Below are 25467 nucleotides of genomic sequence, written 5' to 3' on the forward strand. Positions count from 1 at the left end.
GGAGCGTGTCTTACTTGAAGCGAGGGCTTCGGTTTCGGTTGAGGGCACCTTGTAGATCTTCCCTCCTTTGTAAACAAAACTTCCCTCCACTACTTTGAAGTCCAGATACCGTGTCACCTCTGTGTATAGCAGCATCTTTACAAGCTGACCTGCAGTCCAAAAATAGTCCAAAGATGAACCAAGGAAGCTTCATAGCAATGATTTAATTTAGATGCAGATATAAGCCGTAACCGACCGTTAGCCATGAGAAACTTGGGGATGAGGTCAACATTCCAGTCCCTTCCTCTGCCCATCGATTCAGGCGGGCTATCTTGTAGGTTGAAGCGCTTGTAAAGCTGTAGAAAAAGGAGATATCAGCTTAACCACAAGAAGAAATGATAAAACTGGATTAAAAAGTACTATTCTGAACCAGAAGGACATTTACCTCCTCCAGGGGTGTAATTGATGAGCTTTCTCCACCATAGTAAGGGTTCCTGTCCATGTGCAGGACCTTCTTCCCGTTCACTGACATGATCCCAGACAGAATGCATTCCTGCAAGGAACAGAATTAAAGGCAATGCAGATTTAGCTCTAAATTTAAGACCCACATCAATGAAAAAAGTGTTATTAACATGTTCCTGGTGGGGGCCTTTTTTCTGATTATGGAGGACATATATAAAGAAATTTAAGCTTGAAATTGCATTTCTAAGTACCTAAAGTGTAAGGCGTATTTTTGTGCAAAATCTGCTCTGGGCTGTAACTTATACTCAGGAGCAACTTATATGCGATTTAAATTTTTTAAAAATGTGATTGCTATTTTCCTATGTGTAGCTGCCAAGAGGGCACTGTAGATGCTCGTATCAGTATCGCTTATTGTCAGCAAAGCAGAAGAAGAGCCGCTTAGTCAACTTAGTTGACTTGTTAGCAAGTTCTTTATGCTCTGATTACCTAAATAATTGCTCATATGTGGTGCTAATTTTGGGGCTGGGTATCACCAATAATTTCCAGAATCAATTTGAGTTTTATTCAAATCCATGTGAATCAGGAGCAGATGAAAAAATGCTGTTTGAAAACAAAAAAATGTATTTGTGACATCACAAATACGCTGGGCGGGCCACAAGCTTCCTGTTCCTTTTTGATGCATTCACCCGTAATTGACTAGATCCATGTTCGTTTTTGTTTCCCTCGTCTGAGCTGGAATCTGGATACAAACTGCACGGCTGGGTGGCTTCAATATTGCTCGCCATTTTTGTTGCACCGATAATGTTACGTTGAGGGTGTGCGGGGCTGTAAGCTAGCGGAAGAGGGCGTAAACAGAGAACTCTCAGCAATGGAGAGGGGAAGGGGGCATGGTTGCTCCACCCTAACGCTACTGCCTATAACTTAAAGGCTATTTTCTAATAAAGTCCAGCCGCTTTGCAGAAACTATCTCGTAGAAATTAACACATTTTTATTATGGCTTTTTAAAAAAAAAGCCATAATCATAACTAAAAGAGCACTGAGAACACTTTTACAATAAATGAAGATGATCAGGGTGGGTCTTTGAAGTGAACTGCATTCACAATCATGTAATAATATATGAACTTTTGATGTGATGAGAACTAGCGATAGTGGAGGCTACGGAAGAGGATTCGGGAAACCCTGTGCGCATGTGCGAATGTAAAACTACTACTACAATAATAATAATAATAATAATAATAATAATAATAATAATAATAATAATAATAATAATAATAATAATAATACATTTTCGAAATATGCAATGAAAGTGGAGGATTTTCCACATACAGAGGAGAACTTCGGGAACGTTTGACGTTTTTTCTATGGACATGAATAGCAACATGGAACAGACAAATGTCACCGAGCACACATGTCGGGGTCTGGTGCCGCATTGCTGCCGCATTACTGCGTGTGTTTGCTGGAGGGAACCCCGGAATAAAAGCAGGATTCGGGCCTGCGCCTTCGCGATGGATGGATGGAAGGCCTGCCTATGCAAAGAGGAGCGTGACAGCCAGGCTGTGTGGGGTTACGCCTAAAAGATGCTACAGGGCGTAACACAACACCGACACCAGAAACCAGGCCGCCGGCGGCGGTCATTCACGTCTCTGGCAATTGTTGGCTCCTGAAGGATCAGATGAACGTCTGCTGCTGCTGTTTCGCCCTCTTTCTGAGCATCATCGTCTTTTCTGCTGTGACGCGGTACAGATGCGGGAGGATTTGGCCTGCAGTCCGCCTCCCAAACCTCCCGCAGGAGGAGCACACTCCCGTGTCTGCGCCGCGCTAACGTGGCTCGACTACTCACTGTGAGTCCAGTGCCCAAAACGATCACATCATATTCCTCATCCATTTTGGATCGCCGCCTCTCCCGTCCTCTCCCTCTTTTTTTCTCCTTCTGTTGCCTTTAGAAATGAAAGGTGCTGGAGGAATTAGTGCCGGTCAGTCCAAGCAGCAGGACAGCGCCCTCCCTTTTCTCCTTTCCTTTTATTAAAAACGGGTTTAAATAGCTCCTTAAAGTCGGACGCTATGTATTATTAACAATGATGACTGGAATGGGCTGAGCACTCTGTCACCGGCGAGGACGACCAAAGATGGCCCTGCTTGTGAAGCACACCAGAACCGCTCTCCTTCCGCGTCGGGAAATAGTGCGAATCCTCCCATCCCTTCCCACCTCACAATACGGGATTCAAGATGACGTGGTGCATGACAAAATGTCCATTTATGCATGGATTAAACAGAGTTATCTTACATTATACATGCAAAGTGAGATTCAGATGGCTGAAATTATTATTTTTTATTGTTTGGAAATATGAAATGAATTTAATTTCCATTTATTCCACATCCTTTCCAGTTGTCGGCACAGTGTCGCACGGATGCGTCCGACTGTATCCTTCCGCGGACACAGCTGTGTGATGGGAGTTGCTTGAAAACACGCCGACCGTTTTACGTTTAGATACTTTTACAAACACACTCACATTCTTTAGTATTTAGTCTCGTGTGTGCAGATATCGCAAGTCGACAACATATACAAGGTATATGCAACTTTATGTCAAATAATGTATATTGTGTTAGCACCACGGACAGCTGCCAGGTGAACCTTTAAACTCTTTATTAAAAAAAATAGATTTCAACTCTAAATGGAAACAGTCTTTGAGTTTTTAGTTTGTTTGGACTCATATACAGTCAAGGGGGTGAATGAGAGAAGGAGGATCCTCTCTCTTTGCACATGACTGTCAGCTGGTTGGGATCACGTGACTGTAGTAGCATTGCGGAAAGGGAAGATGGCAGAGAATAGAATCCACGCTCGAGAGCGATTATTGTCGTTTATGTTGTTGTTTTCCGTCGGTTTATCCACGGTGCGTTCCACCGCACAAGTACCGCTTCTGATATGGTCTACGGACAGGTAAGACCTTGGGGTTGATTTTGTTCACCGGAACTTTTTAGCTAACTTTCCCTAGCATGCTAATGCTAACGCTCGAAGCTAACTCAAAGTTTGACTTTTCGGTTTTTAACAAACAAAACAATGTACTATGTTTTTTTTAAACTTTGCAGCATTTACAAATAAATAAAGATTAATATAATATTTGTTATTTCAGCTGCATAAATGGTTAATATAAGTTTAATAAGAATACATTTCTCCTTACACGTAACCTTTCAACAAAACACACAGGTTTATTCTGTAAAATATCTTCATTTTTGGTCAAAATGAGGGAAATAAACAACTCTGCCTGAGGGAAAAGCTCTTGTTAGTGTGGAAAAGTTAGTTGTTAAAGTTGTTTTTGCATCTATACCCGTCTTTGCGTTACTGCTGCAGTTCATTTGTTCTTTTCAGGAATCAGAATGTCTTTGAAGCAATTCCCTCACATGTTTATGGGATTTCAGTAGGAAATGTGTCCCATCTGTCATTGTAAGTGATGTCATCCTATGTGACACTCTGTCATTGGCTGACTGAGGCTCTGATTTTTTTAATCAGATTTTAAGCAGTTTGGATTTATATCTATTTTTCGGTTTTCATTTTCTCTTTGTGTGTATTTATGAGCCTATTTTCCGTTATTGTCTTTGAAATATTTGGTTTGTCTCTAAGCCTAATAAAAAACAGTTAAAGAAGAACCCATATCATGACACTGCCGCCACAAGCTGCGTTGCATGTTCATCATTTCCTCCAGAACAAGAGGAAATAGGCTGAATACCGTTTTGTATTGCCAGTGTTTCCTGTCATCCACCAGTTTGTCTCACTGTAGGCTTGATGCAAAGAAAGTACATTTTGTCTTAACATAATTAAAAATAAACACTTTTAGGCTTTTTATTTCAAATAAAACTTTTATTTAAACTGCTTCTTGTCAGTTTAAATGTTTTTTATTTTCAGCAGTTGTAATTGTCCATTTCTTAACTAAGTTGGGCTTTTATTTAATTTAAATTATCTTGTTTTTGGCAGATTAATGTAGTTCTGTATAATTCTGATTCAGTGTTGAATTTTCAGCATTACACTACAATCATGTTGTTTGCCTAAATAATAAACATTAAAGCAGAAATTGGGTTTGTTGTGACTAAAGTTGGTTTTGAGTGGACGGAAAGCGTTTTAAGGAACGGCTGAAGTTCTGTGTTGCACAAAATAAACTGCTGTTCTGAGAACTGGAGTGTCATTCAAATATCCTCTGAAGCAATATTAATGAAGTCCTGGTTTTATTGTTGTTGTTTTTTCAGTTTACCCCCGCTGGCTTCCCCCTCAGCTGGTCACATAAGCTCTGATCAGGAGCTGACGGCCTACCTCAGCCCGGTTTTTGCCTCCGGCCCCCACACTGTGCTGCTCTTCCTGCAGGAGAAGGTCTGTCTGTCTGTCATGGCTTCTTTTTTTGTCATTTTGGTGACCTTGAGCTTTACAGTTACTTCCCTTTTCCCAGCAGTGTGTGACAACATTGTCCAGTTCCACAGTTCATCGTTCTGACAGATCTATGGGGTTGATTCTTTTTTGAGGATCTATTTTTGTCATTTTTACAGAAACTTTGATCTCTTTTTGTCTCAGTTAAGCAAAGATGACCTCACACGTTATGGGGGCGTGTTTGGAAACAAGCAGGATAGTGCCTTTAAAAATCTGGAGGTAAGTCTGAACTAAGTTTGACATATAAAGTTGCTACGACTGCAGATGTCTGTGTTTTTTAATTGGCTGACTTGAATCCAGGCCGCCCTCCAGTCTTCCTCATCTGTGGCTTTTCCCGCCTTGGAGTGGCGCAGCCCGTCTGCCATCACGGCCCTGCTGGAGGCGGAGCTTAGGGCTTCACCTGTGCTTGCAGATCCAGACACTCTGTCACACCTGAGCATCGACGTGTCTGTCAACAACCTGATGCTCATCAACCTGCCCTACTGTAGCGAGTGAGCCCCCCCCCATCCACCAACATCTGACACTTTATTACAGACATTTGTGTTTACTCTCAATTTTTACAGTATTTTTAAAACAAATATTCAAACATAAACTTCATGAAACATGAACATTTCTGTGAGATATGCTTTTTAATTTTATCAGAGCATAAATAATAATAAAAAATTCAATGATTTTGCAGGTTTTGAGCACCAGGTGGCGCAACAGTCTCCACTTTTTTTTTTGCTAATTCATTAATTTTTTTAAGCAAATGGGCTTCTGAGGCAAATTTAATAGTAACGCTGGAGTGTTGGGTATACAAGTGAAGTGTATTTATGAGTTTGATCATTTGCTATTGTGTATTTCAAACTTGTAAACAGCCAAAAATGTTTTATTTTTTCCTTTTATAGCATTTTTTATTTTTGGTGTTTTACACCAGGACGAATTTTATTTTATTCAATTGGATTTTTTTCCTAGAAAGTTCTTTTTAAAGTATATTTTTATTGTTAGTTGTTATCTTTCTGCTGTTTTTAAGAGCTATGGTAACAAGGCAATTTCCCCTTTGTGGAATAAATAAAGTTCTATTCTTCTCTCTCTCTTTTTTATTCTATTCTACTTCTTTTTCTATTTCTCTTCTAAAACCTTTATTTGTTTTCTCAAAGGGGAAATGTCCTTGTTGAAGCAGTTGTAAAAAGGCGGGTTAAACCCTGAAACGTTTCGCCAGTTTGTCACTGGGCGTTATTTAAAATAAAAGAATAAAACATTCAAAACTCCAACAGTTTAGGGTCAAAATTCTGGGGATAATTCTGATGAAAGCGTCCGGTCACAGATGTTTATTGTAGATTCTGACTTGCGGGAAGTAAAGATCCGTCTGTCTCAGAGGGTGTTCTCTAGGGTAGATGGGGGGGTCCTGCAGTGAGTGGGACTCGCGCTCCACCATAGATGTTAGTTCAGCCAGGACTCTTCTGTGGCTCTGTTCAGAGGACAGAGCTGGACCTCTGACTGGTTTGTCACTCCGTCACTGTAAAGCTGCAATAAAATATTGTAAAATACGCTTTTGCAGTATTTTATAATTATACCATAACTTTATAGTTGGATTTGCATTTTGGCTTCAACTCCGCAACCGTTTCCTTTCCCATTTTTGTCTTTTAGATATTCTATCAATTTAAATCGTTTCTGAAAATGTTTTTTTAAACATCTTAGTTCATCTTAAATTCAACATTTCCACCACAAATCCACTGCACTTCTCTAAAAAACACACAACAGAGGTTTTAACTTTTTTTGTCATGTTTTTGTGTTACTTTTTTTAAACTTGAACACAGCTCGGCTGTTAAAGTTGAGGTTTAACCAGCTCAGTGGCCTTGTGGTTAGAGTGTCCGCCCTGAGACTGGAAAGTTGTGGGTTCAAACCCAGGCCGAGTCATAGCAAAGACCCAATGCCTCCCTGCTTGACACTCAGCATTAAGGCTGGATCAGGGGGTTAAATCCACTGTGTCTGCAGCTCACCACTCCCCCAGGGGATGGGTCAAATGCGGAGAACAAATTTGTTTGGTTTGCAGTTGAACAGTAGCGACAGTTTGCGTACCAGAATTCTTAGCAGCGAACATGGAGCATGAAGTGGCGCCACCTTGTGGACCGGAGCCTGACAGACATTATGATCCCATTTTGATTTAACATGGGAGCAAATGAAGACTTGCTCTCTTATGAAACCGGTCTCTAGTGGCCTTTTAAAGAACTGCAACATTTTGTGCTTCTGGGTTTCAAATTCATGAATGGAATGTAGGTGTTCCACTGTTTGACAGCGATGACAGCAATCTTCCAACAATCACATCTTTCTCTCTCTCTTAGTTCTTCAGTTGTTCTATGAATTTGCTGTTTTTCAGCTCACTGAAGTCCTGCAAGGAGCTTCTCCGTAACAACGGTAGGCTGGAGGCGCTGACCAAAGATTTTCATTTGCTTTTTTTTAGAACTTTTCAGAGTAAAATCACGTTTTGGTTCTCTGGTTGTTCTCAGATGAGGTTCTTGGGAAGGTTCTGAGCGTCGTCCAAACAAAAGGCGTTCCGTACATTTCCATATACACCGGACAGCAGCCGTCGAGGGTAAGATAGCATCTCCTCAATGATGTCAGGACTTAAAAGTGAAAACTTGACCACTGAGAACACACCAAACTTCCTGTCCAGGTCATTTCAGAGACCGCTGTGCCTCAGGAGAAGATGGGCCGCTCCTTGCTTCAAGCGGTCGAGGCAGATGTTAAGCCCCCCATCATTTTTAACATGACGGGGCAACCCTGCATCATGCTTTGGGCTCAGAATCTGAACGTCAGCACAAAGTCTGGCGAGTGGATCGATCTGGCTACACAAACCCCCCAACTAACAGGATCGTGCAGCCCCAGCAACTCTCAGTAAGGAGGTCCATAAACATGTACGGCAGTGGTCCCCAACCGCAGGCTGCAGACCAGTACCGGTCCGTTGGACATAATACTGGGTCACAGAGAAAAAAAACACAATCTGCATTTTTTTTCTGTTTTATTTCTCATCTGATTCTGAAGGATTTATTTTGAAAAACTACTGGATTCTCTCCACCCCGTCTGACTCGTTCTTGTCACACGTCGAGTCGCTCAATCAAGTTTTGAAAATCCATCCGATACCGAAACCGAAGTAAAGCCTTCGACTTCAAAATAAAAGGAATCTGCATTTAACAGACAAAACCAGGAGTCTTTACTCCAAATATGGATTTATTATCACAGACCATAATTATAATAAAGCAGAATATTCAGCAACCGGGTGCCTAATGTTACGAGGATGCTGCCGATAAAGTTGCTCAAACGGAAGATTTGTGGTTATTAATAGAAAACGCCAGTTTTTGTGAACGTTTTTCTTATATTTATATTATAAGTCAGACGAGGCTGAAGTTGGCGTCTGATTTTTTATTTTTATTTTTAGCTCCCATTTTGTCAGTTATGGGTTAAGAGAAAAAACTCTTTCCATCTTCAAAACTCAAACACTTTTACACATAAAATGTAGTTTATAAATAAAGTTTTAAGCAGACACAGAAGTTTTACAAAATATGAAGATAAACTTTAGCCTCAAAAGTTAAAGGAAACTTGGAAGAGGGAAAAAAAAAAGGGCACGCCCACTTCAGCCTCATACAGAAACACAAATATGGTTGACATGAAACTGGTCTGTGGCCTGCAAAAGGTTGGAGAGCGTGGAGGTTTAGTCATCGTTTGTGTTGGAACAGCATGAAAGTCTTTGAAATGGTTCTTTGTCTTCATTCTAGGCTTGTCCTCAGCTATCCTTCAGGCTATGTCTTAAGGTAAGGCACCTCCTCCCCTATTACAGAGAATCCGTTATGTTTTTATCCTAATTATGGAGTTAAATAACAAGCAGACACATGCTGAAGTTCATGAAGTACAGGGGAGAAAAATGAGTACCGTAAATTCCGGACTTCAAAGCGCACCCGAATAAAAGCCGAACCCACCCATTTTCTCGTGTTTAATTACTTTTAAACAGACATAAGCCGCGTCAGAGTACAAGCCGCGCATGTGTTAGGCGACATTGTCATCCTGACAGATCACGTCCTGAATCCCAGAGTGAGTGCGATTCATTAGCACACTGTGGGTGGAGTCAGCTTTGCCTCAGGCTCATGTATTTGAGTATGTCAACATCTGTCAAACAGCACGGACCTCTATTCTGTTCACAAGTTCCTCAGTTATGGTGTTTTTATTTCATTTTTTTTTTACTTATTGACAATCTAGGTATCATACATAAAATTACAAACAGTAACCATATAATCAACATTACATCCCTCAGTTATGATGAGGAAATTTACATCCGCGATTCCCCATTTCCCATGAGTCTTAGGGGCTAAAGGCGGGGCCAACGCCCGGCTCGCCATACTGTTGTACGTGTTTAAGAATGAGCAAGTATCAGCAGTGCATGGAGGGGTGAACGGGAACAGCTCTCCTTCCGCTTGTGTCGCGGCAGCGTTATGGGAGTAACAGGGCTGGTAAAAAAAAACACACCAGTAAAATAAAGCAGCGGCGACTGAAAAGCGTGCGTCAGAAGTCAGAAGCCTCTGCACTCCGCGGACGCCTCTGCGCTCCGCTCCCGCCCTGCGCGCTCCTTGTCTCCCCTTCCTATCTACTCCGACACCTCTGGCCAGGGCGGCTTCAAGGAGGACCACTTCGTCCCCATTGCGCCGGTGGAAGGAGCAAATCGTGTCTGTGCAAAGCAATCGGACTTAATACTGTACGTTTTGTGTATGAGGGGCGGATGCGATGCCACGTGTGGGGGCCATCAGACTGCCATCGGCCCCGCAGCTCTATAAGAGCAGCAGGAGAAGATGTCTCCACCTCACACGGAGGCTGTGAGCTTTTCAAACCAAAACTTTCGCTCAGTCCTTAGAAACCGTAAAAACAATCGTCGATTTGTGTTTCCAGTCGTGTCCCGACAAAATAAAGGCTGATGTTATTCCCACATATTTACGTGCAGCCAGCTGCAGATTGCAGCTTTTCCGTCAGCAGCTGACCGGCTTTTCCAAACCCGTTGGTGACGGTGGATTTTTTTACGCTGCTTTTAACGATTGCTTTTAACTTGAAAGCTGCATCATACTGTAATGGCGATCACGTGCACGTTGGGTCTAATGGCACCAAAGGATTCTGGGATGCGGCCGGGCATGCGTGTTTCGTTTTGTTGAACCATGACTAAAGTGTCTAAGACCTGAAGTCAAGTCCATGCTGTTTGGCTGCTAAGAGGTGTGTTGAAAAATAAATGCCTTGTGCTTGGTGTTAGATAGAAAATTCAAACCATTCACTGAGATCGAAAGTACATACAAAAGATCGAAAGTACATACAAAAGATCGAAAGTACATGGCGGCCACCAATTAAATCCATAAATTAGCCGCGTCACTGAATAAGCCGCAGGGCTGTAAGCGCAGGAAAATAGTAGTGGCTTATAGTCCGGAAATTACGGTATTTGATCTCTTGCTTGTTTTGTAGGTTTGTCCACCTAAAAGAAATGATCAGTCTGTCATCCTAATGGCAGGTTTGTTTGGATACTGAGACATAAAAAAATCAAGAAATCCACTTTAAAGAATTGATATCAATTATTTGTATTTCATTGAGGTAAATAGATGATTGATCCCTAGTAACCATTAAGAGTTCTGGTTCACACTGACCAGTTAGACTTTCCTATTCAACCTTTTACCTGAATAACAGACACCTGTTGGAAGTGATCACCTGTCGAGAAGACACCTGTCCACAGAACAGTCAGACTCCAAACTCTCATACATGGAAAGATTAAAGAGCTTTCAGTGGATTTAGGGGAAGATTGTAGACGTGCATAAGACTGGAATGGACAACAAAACCATCAATAAGAAGTTGGAGGTTAAGGTGACAACTGTTGCTGCAACATGACCATCAATCCACCTTTAGGTCTGGGGTTCCAAACCAGATGTGACCTGGTGGAGTTTCCATGATCACGAGAACAGTGAGAAATCGGCCTAAAACAACACAGTAGGAGTTATTTGATGATCTCAAAGCCGCTGGAGCCACAGTCACCAAGAAAACCATTGGTGAATCTTTACACTGCCATGGTTTAACATCTAGAGGTAACACAGCCCCCCTGTTTGAGAAGACAGATGTGCAGGCCCACCTAAAGGGAGAGGGTGCTGTGGTCAGATCAGACCAAAACAGAGCTCCCATCGTTTTTGGAGGAAGAGAAATGCTGCCTGTGACCCCAAGAACACCACCCCCACTGTCAAGCATGGAGGTGGAAACATCATGCTCTGGAGGTTTTTATCTGCACAGGCCTACTTCACCTTGTGGTGGAAAGATGGATGGAGCCATGTTTTGTCAAATGCTGAGTGAGAACCTCCTTCCCTCCACCAGGAGGCATAAAACAGGCTCCTATGCAGGATAATGACCCAAAACATACAGCCAAGGCAACCATGGAATGACAGAGGAAGAAGCAGATCAAGGTCATGGAGTGAGTGGTCCAGTCAGTCACTGGACCTCAGTCCTCTAGAAAACCTAAGGAGGACTGAAGCTCAGAGCAAACCTACTAAATCAGCAAGTGATCAGATGCTTATTTCCTCCACTGTGCAGCAATTTTAAGATTTTTCTTTTCTCTCATCTGAAATTCCTGTTTTTTGCTGTGCTGCAGCTTTTCCATGAGTCAGCGGTTCTATCCCGTGTCCGCACGCAACTGGTTCAGTCTGGACACGGTGGAGCTGGAGGTAGGAGGAGTGAGCGCCTCCTACGCCGGCAGCCGCGGCATCTACGCCCCTGCAGAGTATTCCTTCCGCTGCCAGTCGGTTAACAACTTCCAGGACGCCCTGCTGGTCAGGAACAACACCAACTCCAGCCTGTCGGTGTGGAGCCTCAACTTTATTGACTTCCAGGTGCTGCAAGAGTCCCACCCACTGCATTAAGGGAACGGTCATTTCGCTCGTCTAACCTGGCGTCTCGTGTTTGCCTCACCCAGATCCAGGGCTTCGGTCTGAACAACGGAACTAACTTCTCCTACGCCAGCGACTGCGCGTCCTTCTTCACCCCCGCCATCTGGATGGGCCTCCTCACCTCCCTGCTCATGCTGCTGATCTTCCTGTACGGCCTGCACATGATCATGCAGCTCAACACCATGGATCGATTCGACGACCCCAAAGGTCCTTTCATCTCCGTGCCTCAGTCAGAGTGAAGGACGCATCCCAGAGTCCTTTGCTCCTCCTTCACTCCTCCCGGTGGCCTGTGGACCAATGAGAGTCCAGCTTTTCCTTTTCTCTTTTCCCCCCCCATTTTCTTTAATGTTTTTCCTGGATTGAAGTCGTTCCGCTGAATGTCAAAACTCCAAGATCAAACATTTGCACTCTGAAAAAAGAATCATTTTGCCAAACAGAATGCAAGTCCCGAATGCTGTAAACCCCACGTCTGTCCCGTTTCGCTTCGCCTTGATTTTGTTTTATTAAAAGAAGTGCCTGCATGTGAAACCAGATGGACAGATGTGGACAGATGTGCCTACCTGCTGGAAGCTCTGTGTTTGTGTCAAAGTTTCTCTAGATTCCTAATTTATTTGTAAAGAAAACAACTTTAAAGCTTTAAGCATCCCTGAAAGTTTTACACTTGGGATGAAATGATCTAAAGACCGTTCCTCATCTGGTCTGATGCTAAGAAAAAAGACAAAATCAGGCCGGATTTAATTTGTCATGTGTGCAGTAAACTGTCCGGAACTGCAAATAAAGATCCATCTACACACATTTCAGTGTCTTTTGGTTTGAAAAACAAGCGGTTTTTGTTTTAATCCTTGAAACCTGTGTCTGTGCAGTTTTGGCACGGTAACACTCAGATTATCCTAAATCTTTGCTCAATTTTATGGATTGAATAGATGTTATAAAGGGGAATTAGTAAAGAATTCCAGAAAAAGTTCAGAGAAACGTTCAACGGCTCTTGCCGATCAATTCCCCTCTCGGTCTGTCAATCTGATGATCAAGCCTAACTTTTAATCCTCTGCTTTCGTTCATTTTCAGTCCACATCTCTGATTGAGATGGGGCTCTGACATTCAATCACTAAAAGCTTAGAAGCATAAAACATGAAAGACTTCAATGGATGAGGTGCGTTGTTCATCCGTAAAAGGAAAACATCATAAAAAGATGATTATCAATCCCATAAATGCAGGAAGTGAATGGAAGAGCCCCAAAAACAGAATGATTTCACAACAAACTATAGAAGAAAAAAGAAAAAGACATGAAACGACCTCAGGAGATTCCTCTAAACAGAAATATGAAATCATATAAAGCAGAAAAAACCTACTAGTCTCAGATTTGAGCTCTAAATAATCCTTATTCTTGTAATCTGCCTATGTTGTTTAAAATTGCTTGATTGTTTTTTAAGGCCATTTTCAGTGATTAAAAACAAAGAAAAAGGCATATTTGGTCATAAAACGTCAAGTTTATGCTTGCAGAATGTAACAATATTATTTACCAAGTGAATATTAGCTGCTTGGTCTTCAGCAAAAACACTGCAGATTATTTCAGAGGAAATCCACTTTGTTTTTTTCTCGTTTCAGTGTCAATAAAGTTTTCATAAGTTGTCCAAAGCAGCTAATCTTTTATTTGTGCTTCGTCACTGTTTTTTTCTCACAATATGACTTCACTGTCCTCAATACAAAAAAAAGTCAAAAATAGGAGTCTGTCCACATTGGCACCAGAGGCGGAAGAGACCAAAGCTCTGCTCCTGATGGGGGGGGGTTCATTCCAGGCCTTTTCCTCTGTGAGGAAAATTGACTGACAGAACAGCGGTCCGTTTGTCCGCCGAGCTGCTGCGTCACTTCTTCCGCCTCACTTTGGGTTTCTTGACGGGTCGGAGGTACGGGTTGTCGATCATGTTGTCTTCGTTGGCTTTGGCGGACGAGACGACGGCGCTGGGAGGAAGCATGGAGTTTTGTTTGTCGGCGCCTGGATCGTCCTGCTTGACGCACAGCACAGACAAACATGGAAGTCAGTGGAGATTCTAGAAACCAATTGGCTCGTGATGACGATAGGCTCTTTCACAGTCTGCTAGAGAAAGTTCAAGGTTAGTGCGTTCACTAAAAACAACAACAAAAATGGTGTTTGTGTGGACATCCTACAGGTACCTGGGAATCATTCTTACATCACGTGCACAGCCTGTGCGTGTAGTATGTGCACGCAGTCGGTAAGGAGTCAGTACTCGCACCGGACACCAGCATCACCCGTATGTCGTTACATCACCCCGTTTACATCATACTTACAAATACTTCACAATACACGCAAAACGATGGGAGGTTCCATTTCCAACCAGCCTCAAGGGAACTGCAAGACACACCTGCGCTCCTCCTAACCCTCTAACACCAGCGCCTTAGCTCCAGTGTTCTTTGAATTCTAATTCAACCTTAAACGCCGCGGAGAAAAGCAGCTTTGCGCCGACATGAAACACTTTAAGAAGCCTCTACGGTGGTTAAGTGAGCAGCTTTTCTTTAGAATCTGTTAGAATCACCATATTTTCATGACTACAAGGCACACTTAAAAGTATTACATTTTCTCCAGACTGTAGGGGGCGCCCTATGAGGCAGTGCGCCTAATATGTAGTTGTGGGGCGTAGAGAAGTTGATGTGAGAAAGGGGTCGTTTGCTGTCTGTGCCCTTTTTACCTCATAACCCTTGTCATTTTCAGAAAGGGGGGGTAAACAGAGCAGCGGATTGCTCGCTTTGTTTTACAGCAGTGCTTCTCAAATAGAGGGGATGCTATGCTGGGGGGGGGCACAGTAGTAGCAGTTTTAGACACAAGCCAAACGGGCAATTGCCCAGGGAGCAAATTTAACAGGGGCGGCAGCGCTCAGTGCTTGGATAAAATATCTGCGCCACTATTACTTTCCTCTTATCTGTTATATCAAAGAGTTTGTAACAGCCTGAAATCTGTGAACTGCTCATGCTATTAATGTCATTCTTTATTAACTATTGTAGACATTTTGATGACGTCTTTATTTTCATATAAATATATTTTTTACGTCTGCCTGTGGTTTAGTTGGTGTCAGTATTTGACATAAAGACAGCAGGTAATGCAGGAAAAAAGCTGAACTTTATGAGATCATAAATAAACAATAGATCATTTAGAAAAATGAGCACAATGTTTTTATCCATTTCTTCAGACTAAAAAGGTTAAATCTATTGGTGCTGCTGTGTTCATGTTTCAGATCAATTTACATTTATTATTATTTCTTGATTGAATTATTTTCTCAGCATCACAAAAGATACAATTATAGGTAAACTTACACTATTTTTATAGATACTGATCTTATTTACAGTCACCGCGTAAGTGGGGGGGCGTGAAACATTTTCTTTTTCCTGGGGGGGGGGGGGGGGGGGGGGGGGGCTTTACAGAAAAAACAACAGAGCTAGGCTCAATATATTGAGCACAACTTGAGACTTGCAGTAAGAAACCTGCAACCTCGTTTTGGAAAGATGTGTAGCACAAAGCAGGCACATCGCAGCCAATAACACAACTTTGTGTTTCTGTATCTAGTATCTAGCAGCAGGAATCTTGAAAATTGTGATGTGGTATTAAGTATAAATGTTTTTGGCTTATTTTGTCACAGTTTTTCACGGTGTGGGGGGGGGCGAGGGGAATGAACATTTTTCCTCCTCCAAAGAGGCGAGCAAGAGAAAAAGTTTGAGAACCATTGCCTTAAACAGGAACCTGGTGAGGACTGACTGCAGCTGTGACCCACAGGAGACCTCAGGAGAGGAGGAGGCCTCCAGGAGAAGCCACAGCCTGCCAGACTGATCAGACCTTTCAGGACAGATCAACACTCTATTTTTCATGTCCGTGTGTGTGTGTGTGTGTAAGTAGATTGAGCACGTGCCACGTGGTGCTCCAAGAGGCAGTGACAGCCGTGCACGGGCAGGCAGGAGAGAAGGAGAGGAGTGATAAAAGGTTTTCTATAGAAATCCTTGAAGTCTGAACACAGGACTAGCAAAAAAAGTAAATTATCAGCAAAGATGAATGTGTTTTATGTGTTTATTATAGTTCCAACCACGCACCATATGAAAAAGTTAAAAAAAACGTAAAAAAAAAAAATGCTTTGATGAGGTCATCACCGCGGCGATGACCTCATCAAAGCCCCCCCCCCCCCCCCCCCCCCCCCCCCGTGTCAGAACATGTAGGCTAAAAGTTACTCTGATGTCACAAAGACTTTGGGGTTATGACATCATCCATGTCATATGATGTCATCGATGATATGTCCCTAAATAGAAGTAGATTTTCTTAAGAAACTTCCAGCTCAGTTTTGTTCCAAGACTGTGTTTTATTGCAAACCAGCTGTTGAAATAAGCCCCGGATAGTTTTCCGCTGCATTCCTACACCTCACTGCAGTTTAAACAACCGCTGAGAGTAGTTTATTCTACTGTACTTTTTCTTTTGGGAATATTTTAAACATATTTTCCAAACGAGCAATGGCTTTTCATGGACAACAACATTTCTCCAGGAGAAACAACTACCAGGAGCCCCACCCGAGTGCCATGCCCATCAACCCCCAACAGGGTTATTATGGAACCCAGGTTCTGCCCAGACACGCAGAATCTCACTTCCATGCAGATTATTTTATTGCCCAGTTACACCAAGAATTGGAGGAAACAAAGCTACAACTGGCCAAACAAAAACAACTCAAAGAGAAATTCATTAATGATGGAAAAGAGATCAAGCGGGAACTGGAGAGGCTTCAAAAATACGCCCATCCAGACGTATTGAGCGCCGCCAAAGTCTCTAACCAAGTTAGAAGCGACATCAAGCAGAGAAAGAAGAAGGACCTCCAGAGAGATTACGAGGAATTAAAAGTGGCTTTCCTAACAAATGAGCAAAGGTTTACCAAAGACCTGCAGGCAGAACGTGAGAAAAATAAGATCCTTCAGCGAGAACTGGAAAGTCTTAGACAACAGCTGGATTCCAAAAGTCAACAATCCAGAACTGAGACTCTCCTGAAGGAAGAGATTGAACATCTGAAGGCAGCTCACCAAGACCAAAACGCCCAGATGTCAGCTACCAGAAAGAAAGTGGAAGTCCTGCGTCAAGAGCTGGAACATGAGAGATCTGTTTTCTCACAAGAACTGTTGATGAAGCAGCAGATTATCAACAGCCTTAAAGCGGAGCAGGACATTTCCCTCCAAACCACGGCCCAACAGATCGCCACCATGACCGTCGCGACCTGCAAAACAGAGCTGAAGTTTCAGGCAGAGCTGCAGAGTCTGAGAGTTCAGCTTCAGGACAAAGAGAGCCAAATCCGTCAACTGCTGGAAGAAAAATCTGCCCAGCAACAGCCTCCAGTCCCTGTAGTCACCGTGATCCAGACCACAGAGGACACTCAGGACGCCCACCCAGTCCAGGAGACCAGCCAGCACTTGGAAGATGGAGGTCTTCAGGTCATCAAAGAGGACTCTGAAGAACTTCCAGGAGCCAAGAAAAAGTCTCCATCATTTTGGAAAAGGGCAAGACATTTTCTGGGTCTGACAAAATCCAAAAAGAACAAGAATTCAGCCAGTAAAGCTGCCTAAAAGAAGGACTCTGGATGGGAGCAAAAGCCAAAACAAAATCCTTCTACGTCTAATTCTCTAGATTTTGTGTGTTATTAAAATAGTTTAGGTATTTTAAAGATTGTTTAATGTTTTAATTTAAGTTTTATATAATTTTTTGTTATTATAGTTGTTTTCATTTTTTGTTACTTCTTCATTTATATTATTTAATGATAGTTCTAGTAAATTTGCAAAATATATGACAAATAAAAAAGATGTTATCATTAAAAATATGTTAGAAATGTTAATACTAAAAAAAAATAAAATAAATAAAAAGACATGTTAGAAATGATTCTCTGAAGAAGGTTCCAGCTCACCTTTGGTCCAAGACTGTGTGTTATTGCAGCCCAGCAGTAAAAACAAGCCCCTGATAGTTTTCACCCCCACTCCCCAAAATTAGAAACAAAGGTGACGGCCATGCCTAGGGATTTAACAATCCAAAGTTCCTTCAACAATTCGGCCACTGACTGCCAGGTCTGGACCTCCAAACCCCAAAAGAATATCCTCCCCCCTAAAGGTTTCTCTCCACTCTGTGGAAAAATCCCCGAAATGAGCTTCAAAAACAGGGGCAGCACGTTGGTCTGTTGGTTGACATGGTCGGCTGACAGGACGGCGTCTGCGTGGGTTTTCCCCGAGCGCTTCGGTTCCCCCCCACTTTACAAATATATTAGTTAATTTTTTGTGGCCTTTATAGCAAGAATAAATAAATTATAAAAATAAAATCATTCAATTGGATCCAACAAAACAAATTATCAGTCACCAAATTTATAGGGAAATAAGTCAAACAAATCCTGGCAGTCCTGTGGGTTTTCCCCGAGGACTTCGGTTTCCCCACAGTAATTTGTAGTAATTGGCTAGTGACTGATGAATTCCCCTCCCTGAATCGCCACCTTATCGTGGTGGAGGGGTTTGCGTGCCTGAATGACCCCAGGAGTTGTGTTGCTAGAAGCATTTGCCCTGTTGGGCTGTTTCATGGTAAACCGCTCCTGGGGGACGGGCCAGACTAAGGGCGATTCAAACAAAAAACATTTTATTCCTCCCAACAAGATTTACCTGGACCTCACACTGGAGCCAGAACTAGAGGCTGGACTAATAAAGTAGTTTGTAATGGCTGTTACTTCCACCATGTTTTCTTTTTGGTTCAGGCCAAATGAACTCCATGGCTTTGATTCTGTTTGTAACTTTGATGGACAGAACTGCTTTGGGCAGCCAGACACAGAGGTTTGACTTCAGGAGCCTTAGAATAGCATCTAAACTGTTATGGAGTGAGTGGTGTTTGGAGAGTGGGACCTTTTCACAGCAGAAATAAACTTAGACTAGGAGCTATGCTGCTTTCTAAATGGTTCAGTTTGAATTTTCACCATTTCCGTCTAGACTCAGGGGAGGAAGTGGAGGGGCCGGAGACAGTCCAGTAAGCTGAATCATGGTCCAAGCACAGGGAAATCCTCGGTTCCTTTCATGTTTGGTCTAAAAAAAATAAAGAGACTGATAATGGTATGCCTGCTTTAGCAGGTTAGGATTCGATTCCCTACGGTACTCTGCAAAATATTTGGACTTTTATACATGAAAAGGTGAGCATTGCAACCATAAATCTGGATCAATGCTTATGTCCACCTTAGGGTCAGAGAAGAGAATGAGTAGAAGACGGCTTTCAACATTTGAAATTCTTGGTTCTGCTATTGCCTAACTGACACCCCCGCTGTCTTTTGGGTCAAGATGAACAACGTCCTTCATGGTTTTTTGTACCTCTTTGCTTTTGTAATTTATACTAAACGTTTTTAAAATTAATTTCATTTGTAACAGTTTTTGTTGGACCGGACGAAAAAGAAAATGAAGGAAGAAGAGAGAAAAATGTTAGAGGGGGGGATAGGTGGGTGATTATAGAATGGGGGGGGGGGGTACAATAATAAAGCATCATAAAGCAACAAGTTGCTGGATGTTTATGGTCATTGCACTGAGGTTCAGATGTAATACAAGTCGGGGAGGTTGATTGGCTTACAGAGTTTTTAGAAGTACATTTTTTTTGGGGGGTTATTTGTCTTTGCTGGCCGGCAATCTACCCTCATGTCCATGAAGATCGACCGATCGCAATCGGCGTAATGAGCACCCATGCCCTAAGTCCCAAAGTCTGAATGAGCTCTCCCAGCAAACAGGCTAGCATGGATTCAGTAGAGTGCAAGAAATCTGTGCGTTCTTACAGAATTGATGTTCCCCGCTGCGTTCTCGCTGTCCGTCTGGTTGTCCTGTTCGGAGGAGTCAGTCTCCTCGAGGGACTGCAAGCTTGACCACTGAGAACACAGCAAACTTCCTGTCCAGGTCATTTCGGAGACCGCTGTGCCTCAGGAGAAGATGGGCCGCTCCTTGCTTCAAGCAGTCAAGGCAGATGTTAAGCCCCCCCATCATTTTTAACGTGACGGGGCGTCCCGGCATCATGCTTTGGGCTCACAATCTGAACGTCAGCACAAAGTCTGGCGAGTGGATCGATCTGGCTACACAAATCCCCTAATTAACAGGATCGTGCAGCCCCAGCAACTCTCAGTAAGGAGGTCCATAAACATGTACAGAAGTCAGACGAGGCTGAAGTTGGTGTCTGATTTCAGTTTTTAGCTTCCATTTTGTCAGTTATGGGTTAAGAGAAAATTAAAAGCACGTGTGAATGCTTTTACACATAAAATATAGTTTATAAATACAGTTTTAAGCAGATACAGAGGTTTTACAAAAGATGAAGATGAACTTTAGCCTCAATAGTTAAAGGAAACTTGGAAGAGGGAAAAAAAAAGGGCACGCCCACTTCAGCCTCATACAGAAACACAAATATGGTTGACATGAAACTGGTCTGTGGCCTGCAAAAGGTTGGAGAGCGTGGAGGTTTAGTCATCGATGGGTTGGAACAGCATGAAAGTCATTGAAATGGTTCTTTGTCTTCATTCTAGGCTTGTCCTCAGCTATCCTTCAGGCTATGTCTTAAGGTAAGGCACCTCCTACCCCCATTATAGAGAATCCTATCCTTATTATCCTAGTTCATGGAAGTTCATGGAACTATAGAAGTTCATGAAGTACAGGGGAGAAAAATGAGTATTTGATCTCTTGCTGGTTTTGTAGGTTTGTCCACCTACAAGAAATGATCAGTCTGTCATCCTAATGGCAGGTTCGTTTGGATACTGAGACAGAGAAAATCAAGAAATCCACTTTAAAGAATTGATGTCAATTATTATTATTTACCATTGAGGTAAATAGATGATTGATCCCAAGTAACCATCACGAGTTCTGGTTCACACAGATCATTTAGGCTGCATTTACACTGCAGCTCTTGATGCTCATATCCGATTTTCTGACTAAATCCGATTTTTTTGACGACCCGCTTACATCATCTTTTAAAAGTGACCCGTATCCGATTTTTGTATTTACACTATACAATACTGAAAGTATCAAACTTAGACGTTCTGAGGACTACGTAGCAGCATTTCCGCATTCCATGGACATCCCTCGGACTTTTGTATGACTGCGGTTGTCATGGAGGCAACTCAGCGACGAAGGAGGCGTTGCCTTGGGCGCTCCAGAGGGGAGAGGAAAAAGGGGGGCTGCTCGGTCGTCTTATGTGCTCTCTCTGAGTTTTGAATGAGGAAGTGATTGCAGACGTTCTGTCCGAACAGTTTGATCCAAGTGTTGAACCTTTCCTGCGCGATGACTTCTCTTTTTCCGACCGTGGTCAGAAACACACGGGAGATTTTCTCCAGGGCAGAAGGCGGATTCTGCACAGAGTGGGTTAAGAAAGACTCCAAAACAATCGTCTTCTAAATCTGCTATTTTCTAATTTAAACGCCCATATTAACACACTTCAGTTAACACTGTTGACTTATAACTATTAAACAAAAAAGAAGACTTAAATTCTACAGTTCTGTAAATCCAATGGTTCTTCTGAACACGGCTTCTCTTGTTTACTTCTCACTGATGGACACTTGGCAGCACTTCCTCCCAAACAGCTGAGACCCTCAGTATAGATGAAGATGATTGTCAGAAAATCTGGACTGGACTTATTGAGATTGAAGGTGGAGAAGTCAGAGATTTTTTTTTTAAGTTTACTCTTTAAACCACAAATCAGTAAAGGAGAAACAAAATTCAGAAACCATTTTGGGATTTTCTTTCTTATGACTTTTTGCACATTTAAACTCTGGTCACAAGTTATTGTAGAGCAGCCGGTCAGCCACTCCTATTGTGGCAGCACGAGAAAACGGGTTGACAACACCACCTGGGGCTGCTGAGCCCCAGGAAAAGATTTTAAAGTAAGGCAGGTGCAGGTCCTGCTCTAAACCAAGGCAGAGGCTGCGGTTTGTTTTAAAATATAATTTATTAGCATTCAGTTAAAAACAATGTTAAGAAACCTTTTAATAAAACAATCCTTGATAAAAGTCAGTTAAAAAAATGTTCTGGAGGAGGAGCTTACCGAGTAGGCTAAAAACAGCATCAAAACAATGCAAACACCCCTCTTTGTGAATCACTGCACACGTGATGGAAACCACACAGCACACTGGGACCCACCACCAGACAGCAGTCCACCACCTCGGCCTCCTACCTCCTGAAACAAGAATAAAATTGACAATATCAATAAGAGACACAGAATTAAAAATAAAGATTAAAAAGATGATTAGTGTTCCGGGGCGCTGGTGAGCCGCCCAACCACCGCCGATCAGCGGGTGGAAGCCGTCCACAGTCCGGTGAGATGCCACAGCAACGAGGTCTCCGTGAGCTGGGCGTTCGCTCCAACCGGTTCCGTCGTGGCGGGGGTGGGACCCGGACAGAAATCACAATAAAAAACAATAAAAGCAAAGCAGCAGCTTAATCCCCTATTTGCGGGGAGAGAAGGGCGTGCAGCCTAAAACACGTTCCGGTCACTGAGAGGAGATCTTATCTAGGTGAACAGAGTCACGTCACGCTTGCAGATTATCGCCGCTACGCTGCAGATGCGCCAACGTCTGGCCGATTTCTTGTGTGCATGGAGCTGCCTGCCAACCCCCGTTCTACTTCCCGATGCCTTGGATGTATGGCACAGCACAAGTTCATGTCCGACGAAGAGGAGGAGAGCTTTTAAAGCACCGCCACCAAATTAACAAGTTGTTACTGCTGCATCACAATTAGTGGGCGTGTCCTACTTGCCACACTATGTTTTCATACTGAATTCAAACTGGTTCATAAAATAACAGGCGCTGTTCACTGGAGATCAGAACAATCGTTACAGATTCCTGAGATCAGAGAAAAGCTCAAAAAAAGGATGGAAATGTGTGTTGGCGACAGCAAACATGTGCAGCCAAGATGCACAATAAGCGTGTTTGAGATCACCCAGGTGAACGAAACTCTGCGCAGATAACCTGGTGTGTGACGTATGTTTTTGCACAAACATCACCTGTCAATCATCACAAAGATATCACGAGGAAAGGGGCGGAGCAAGGAGCAAACCTAAGTGAACGCAGCTGGAAATTTAGTACTGCACTGACTGAAAGCTGCCCAGATGACTACAAAACAATGCATTATGGGACATGTGTCCTGATGGTTTCTGTAGTTAAGTGATCAATTAAAATAATTTAAAATACCAATTGATTAAAAAAAGGCTACATACATTACAAAACATTAAAATCAATATAAAAGATATAATAACAGATCATACTAAAGGGGAGAGGCATATTAAGACTAAATTGAATGTTAAGGACAACTCCAACTTAAGTTACTGTTCTCCTTCAGTCTCGCTGCAGCTTCGTCTTCATCCCCCCGGGCCTGGTCTCGCTAACGGTCCAGGCGAGGTGCTGGTTCACTTCAAACACGTTTATCGTTGTATTTTCCCCACGTATTTTCAGTGTTTCTAAGACTAAATCTTGTTTTTGCTCGCACGTGTTTAATCTTGAAGCCCTGTTAGCTGTCACGCATGTAGGTGTGGGACATATATTCTCCTCGGCCGGCCCACCTCCCGCGGGAGCGGTGTGCTGCATGAGAACCATTTGGTGGGGGGGTTGGGGGTGATACGCCGCCGCGACTGACCGTAAGCATAACCTTGACCCTCCTCCGGGTCTATGCGACCCAGAGAAAAGTTCAGCACGGACTGCATGGATTTAGAAAAATTACGAGCGAATAGATACATTCTAAAAAGGAAAGTAAGGAACTCCTCAATGTGGTCCGGGGAGGGGGCTGTCAGGAGTCCTGCCTTAAATGTTCTCCTGCTTTCAAGCCCAGTCAATGTCACGCCCCCAAGAGTCATATACCCCACTGTGATTGGTTGGTTCATCAGCTCCGCGCACGACAATAAAAAAGCATCATTCATACAGACTGGCGGGCCGCATTAACATTAAACATACATATTACGGCGGGGGTCGCAAAAGATCATCTTGGGGGCCGCAAATAGCCCACGGGCCGCGAGTTTCAGACCCCTGCTGTAAACCCCACGTCTGTCCCGTTTCGCTTCGCCTTGATTTTGTTTTATTAAAAGAAGTGCCTGCATGTGAAACCAGATGGACAGATGTGGACAGATGTGCCTACCTGCTGGAAGCTCTGTGTTTGTGTCAAAGTTTCTCTAGATTCCTAATTTATTTGTAAAGAAAACAACTTTAAAGCTTTAAGCATCCCTGAAAGTTTTACACTTGGGATGAAATGATCTAAAGACCGTTCCTCATCTGGTCTGATGCTTAGAAAAAAGACAAAATCAGGCCGGATTTAATTTGTCATGTGTGCAGTAAACTGTCCGGAACTGCAAATAAAGATCCATCTACACACACTTCAGTGTCTTTTGGTTTGAAAAACAAGCGGTTTTTGTTTTAATCCTTGAACCTGTGTCTGTGCAGTTTTGGCACAGTAACACTCAGATTATCCTAAATCTTTGCTCAGTTTTATGGATTGAATAGATGTTATAAAGGGGAATTAGTAAAGAATTCCAGAAAAAGTTCAGAGAAACGTTCAACGGCTCTTGCCGATCAATTCCCCTCTCGGTCTGTCAATCTGATGATCAAGCCTAACTTTTAATCCTCTGCTTTCATTCATTTTCAGTCCACATCTCTGATTGAGATGGGGCTCTGACATTCAACCACTAAAAGCTTAGAAGCATAAAACATGAAAGACTTCAATGGATGAGATATGTTGTTCATCCGAAAAAGGAAAACATCATAAAAAGATGATTTTCAATCCCATAAATGGAGGAACTGAATGGAAGAGCCCCAAAAACAGAATGATTTCACAACAAACTATAGAAGAAAAAAGAAAAAGACATGAAACGACCTCAGGAGATTCCTCTAAACAGAAATATGAAATCATATAAAGCAGAAAAAACCTACTAGTCTCAGATTTGAGCTCTAAATAATCCTTCTTCTTGTAATCTGCCTATGTTGTTTAAAATTGCTTGATTGTTTTTTAAGGCCATTTTCAGGGATTAAAAACAAAGAAAAAGGTATATTTGGTCATAAAACGTCAAGTTTATGCTTGCAGAATGTAACAATATTATTTACCAAGTGAATATTAGCTGCTTGGTCTCCAGCAAAAACAGTGCAGATTATTTCAGAGGAAATCCACTTTATGTTTTTCAGTGTCAATAAAGTTTTCATAACTTGTCCAAAGCAGCTAATCTTTTATTTGTGCTTCGTCACTGTTTTTTTCTCACAATATGACTTCACTGTCCTCAATACAAAAAAAAGTCAAAAATAGGAGTCTGTCCACATTGGCACCAGAGACGGAAGAGACCAAAGCTCTGCTCCTGATGGGGGGGGGGTTCATTCCAGGCCTTTTCCTCTGTGAGGAAAATTGACTGACAGAACAGCAGTCCGTTTGTCCGCCGAGCTGCTGCGTCACTTCTTCCGCCTCACTTTGGGTTTCTTGACGGGTCGGAGGTACGGGTTGTCGATCATGTTGTCTTCGTTGGCTTTGGCGGACGAGACGACGGCGCTGGGAGGAAGCATGGAGTTTTCTTTGTCGGCGCCTGGATCGTCCTGCTTGACGAACAGCAGAGACAAACATGGAAGTCAGTGGAGATTCTAGAAACCTATTGGCTCGTGATGACGATAGGCTCTTTCACAGTCTGCTAGA

At 42.7% G+C, this 25467-nt stretch overlaps 4 protein-coding genes across 7 annotated transcripts in view; 1 reads left to right on the forward strand and 3 right to left on the reverse strand.

Annotated features, from left to right (window-relative positions):
* gdi1 (GDP dissociation inhibitor 1) overlaps positions 1–2637 on the reverse strand; it is a 10530-nt gene extending 7893 nt beyond the window's left edge. Inside the window, exons 1-4 of the mRNA XM_011477635.4 lie at positions 2282–2637; positions 425–532; positions 236–335; positions 15–149 (exon numbers count right to left, since the gene is read on the reverse strand). Coding sequence (XP_011475937.2) covers positions 15–149; positions 236–335; positions 425–532; positions 2282–2326 — 388 coding nt within the window. The 5' untranslated portion in view covers positions 2327–2637. The remainder of the gene's footprint in view (positions 1–14; positions 150–235; positions 336–424; positions 533–2281) is intronic.
* LOC101165235 (V-type proton ATPase subunit S1) lies at positions 2042–12585 on the forward strand. Of its 2 annotated transcripts, none has more exons than XM_078950200.1 (10): positions 2042–2282; positions 4681–4801; positions 5000–5074; positions 5156–5346; positions 7215–7252; positions 7345–7430; positions 7512–7732; positions 8611–8646; positions 11496–11733; positions 11817–12585. In XM_078950200.1, exons 1-10 carry the CDS (start codon positions 2185–2187, stop codon positions 12027–12029), a joined length of 1317 nt encoding a protein of 438 aa, XP_078806326.1. In that variant the 5' UTR covers positions 2042–2184; the 3' UTR covers positions 12030–12585. The 2 variants fall into 2 exon arrangements, with proteins under 2 accessions (XP_078806326.1, XP_004071051.1); XM_004071003.5 differs by lacking the exon at positions 2042–2282 and adding an exon at positions 2874–3379.
* A 670-nt stretch (positions 12586–13255) lies between these two features.
* On the reverse strand, positions 13256–19865 carry LOC144994036 (transcription initiation factor TFIID subunit 8-like). 2 transcript variants are annotated; one of them, XM_078950208.1, is made up of 2 exons: positions 19608–19848; positions 13256–13793 (listed from the first exon to the last, which is right to left on the reverse strand). In XM_078950208.1, exons 1-2 carry the CDS (start codon positions 19728–19730, stop codon positions 13653–13655), a joined length of 264 nt encoding a protein of 87 aa, XP_078806334.1. In that variant the 5' UTR covers positions 19731–19848; the 3' UTR covers positions 13256–13652. The 2 variants fall into 2 exon arrangements, with proteins under 2 accessions (XP_078806334.1, XP_078806333.1); XM_078950207.1 differs by having other exon boundaries at positions 13417–13796; positions 19608–19865.
* A 5075-nt stretch (positions 19866–24940) lies between these two features.
* LOC101164981 (TAF8 RNA polymerase II, TATA box binding protein (TBP)-associated factor) overlaps positions 24941–25467 on the reverse strand; it is a 48565-nt gene continuing 48038 nt past the window's right edge. Inside the window, exon 8 of one of the 2 annotated variants that reach the window (XM_078950204.1) lies at positions 24941–25370. In XM_078950204.1, coding sequence (XP_078806330.1) covers positions 25230–25370 — 141 coding nt within the window. In that variant the 3' untranslated portion in view covers positions 24941–25229. Of the gene's footprint in view, positions 25374–25467 lie in introns of both variants that reach the window. The other variant, XM_078950202.1, reaches the window with a different exon arrangement.

Source organism: Oryzias latipes, chromosome 7 (assembly GCF_053564925.1).
Source record: "Oryzias latipes strain Hd-rR chromosome 7, Olatipes_Hd-rR_3.1".
Taxonomy (NCBI): Eukaryota; Metazoa; Chordata; class Actinopteri; order Beloniformes; family Adrianichthyidae; genus Oryzias; species Oryzias latipes.

What these genes read in the sequence shown, in the direction of transcription:
- LOC101165235 (XM_004071003.5), top strand. Translation starts at nt 3,258, where the DNA reads ATGGCAGAGAATAGAATCCACGCTCGAGAGCGATTATTGTCGTTTATG. An exon ending in TGCTCTTCCTGCAGGAGAAG is followed by an intron (nt 4,802 to 4,999) that starts GTCTGTCTGTCT and finishes TTTTTGTCTCAG; the next exon opens with TTAAGCAAAGATGACCTCAC. An exon ending in CCGGACAGCAGCCGTCGAGG is followed by an intron (nt 7,431 to 7,511) that starts GTAAGATAGCAT and finishes CTTCCTGTCCAG; the next exon opens with GTCATTTCAGAGACCGCTGT.
- LOC144994036 (XM_078950207.1), bottom strand. Translation starts at nt 19,730, where the DNA reads ATGACCTGGACAGGAAGTTTGCTGTGTTCTCAGTGGTCAAGCTTGCAG. An exon ending in CAGCGGGGAACATCAATTCT is followed by an intron (nt 13,797 to 19,607) that starts GTAAGAACGCAC and finishes CTGTGCGTCAAG; the next exon opens with CAGGACGATCCAGGCGCCGA.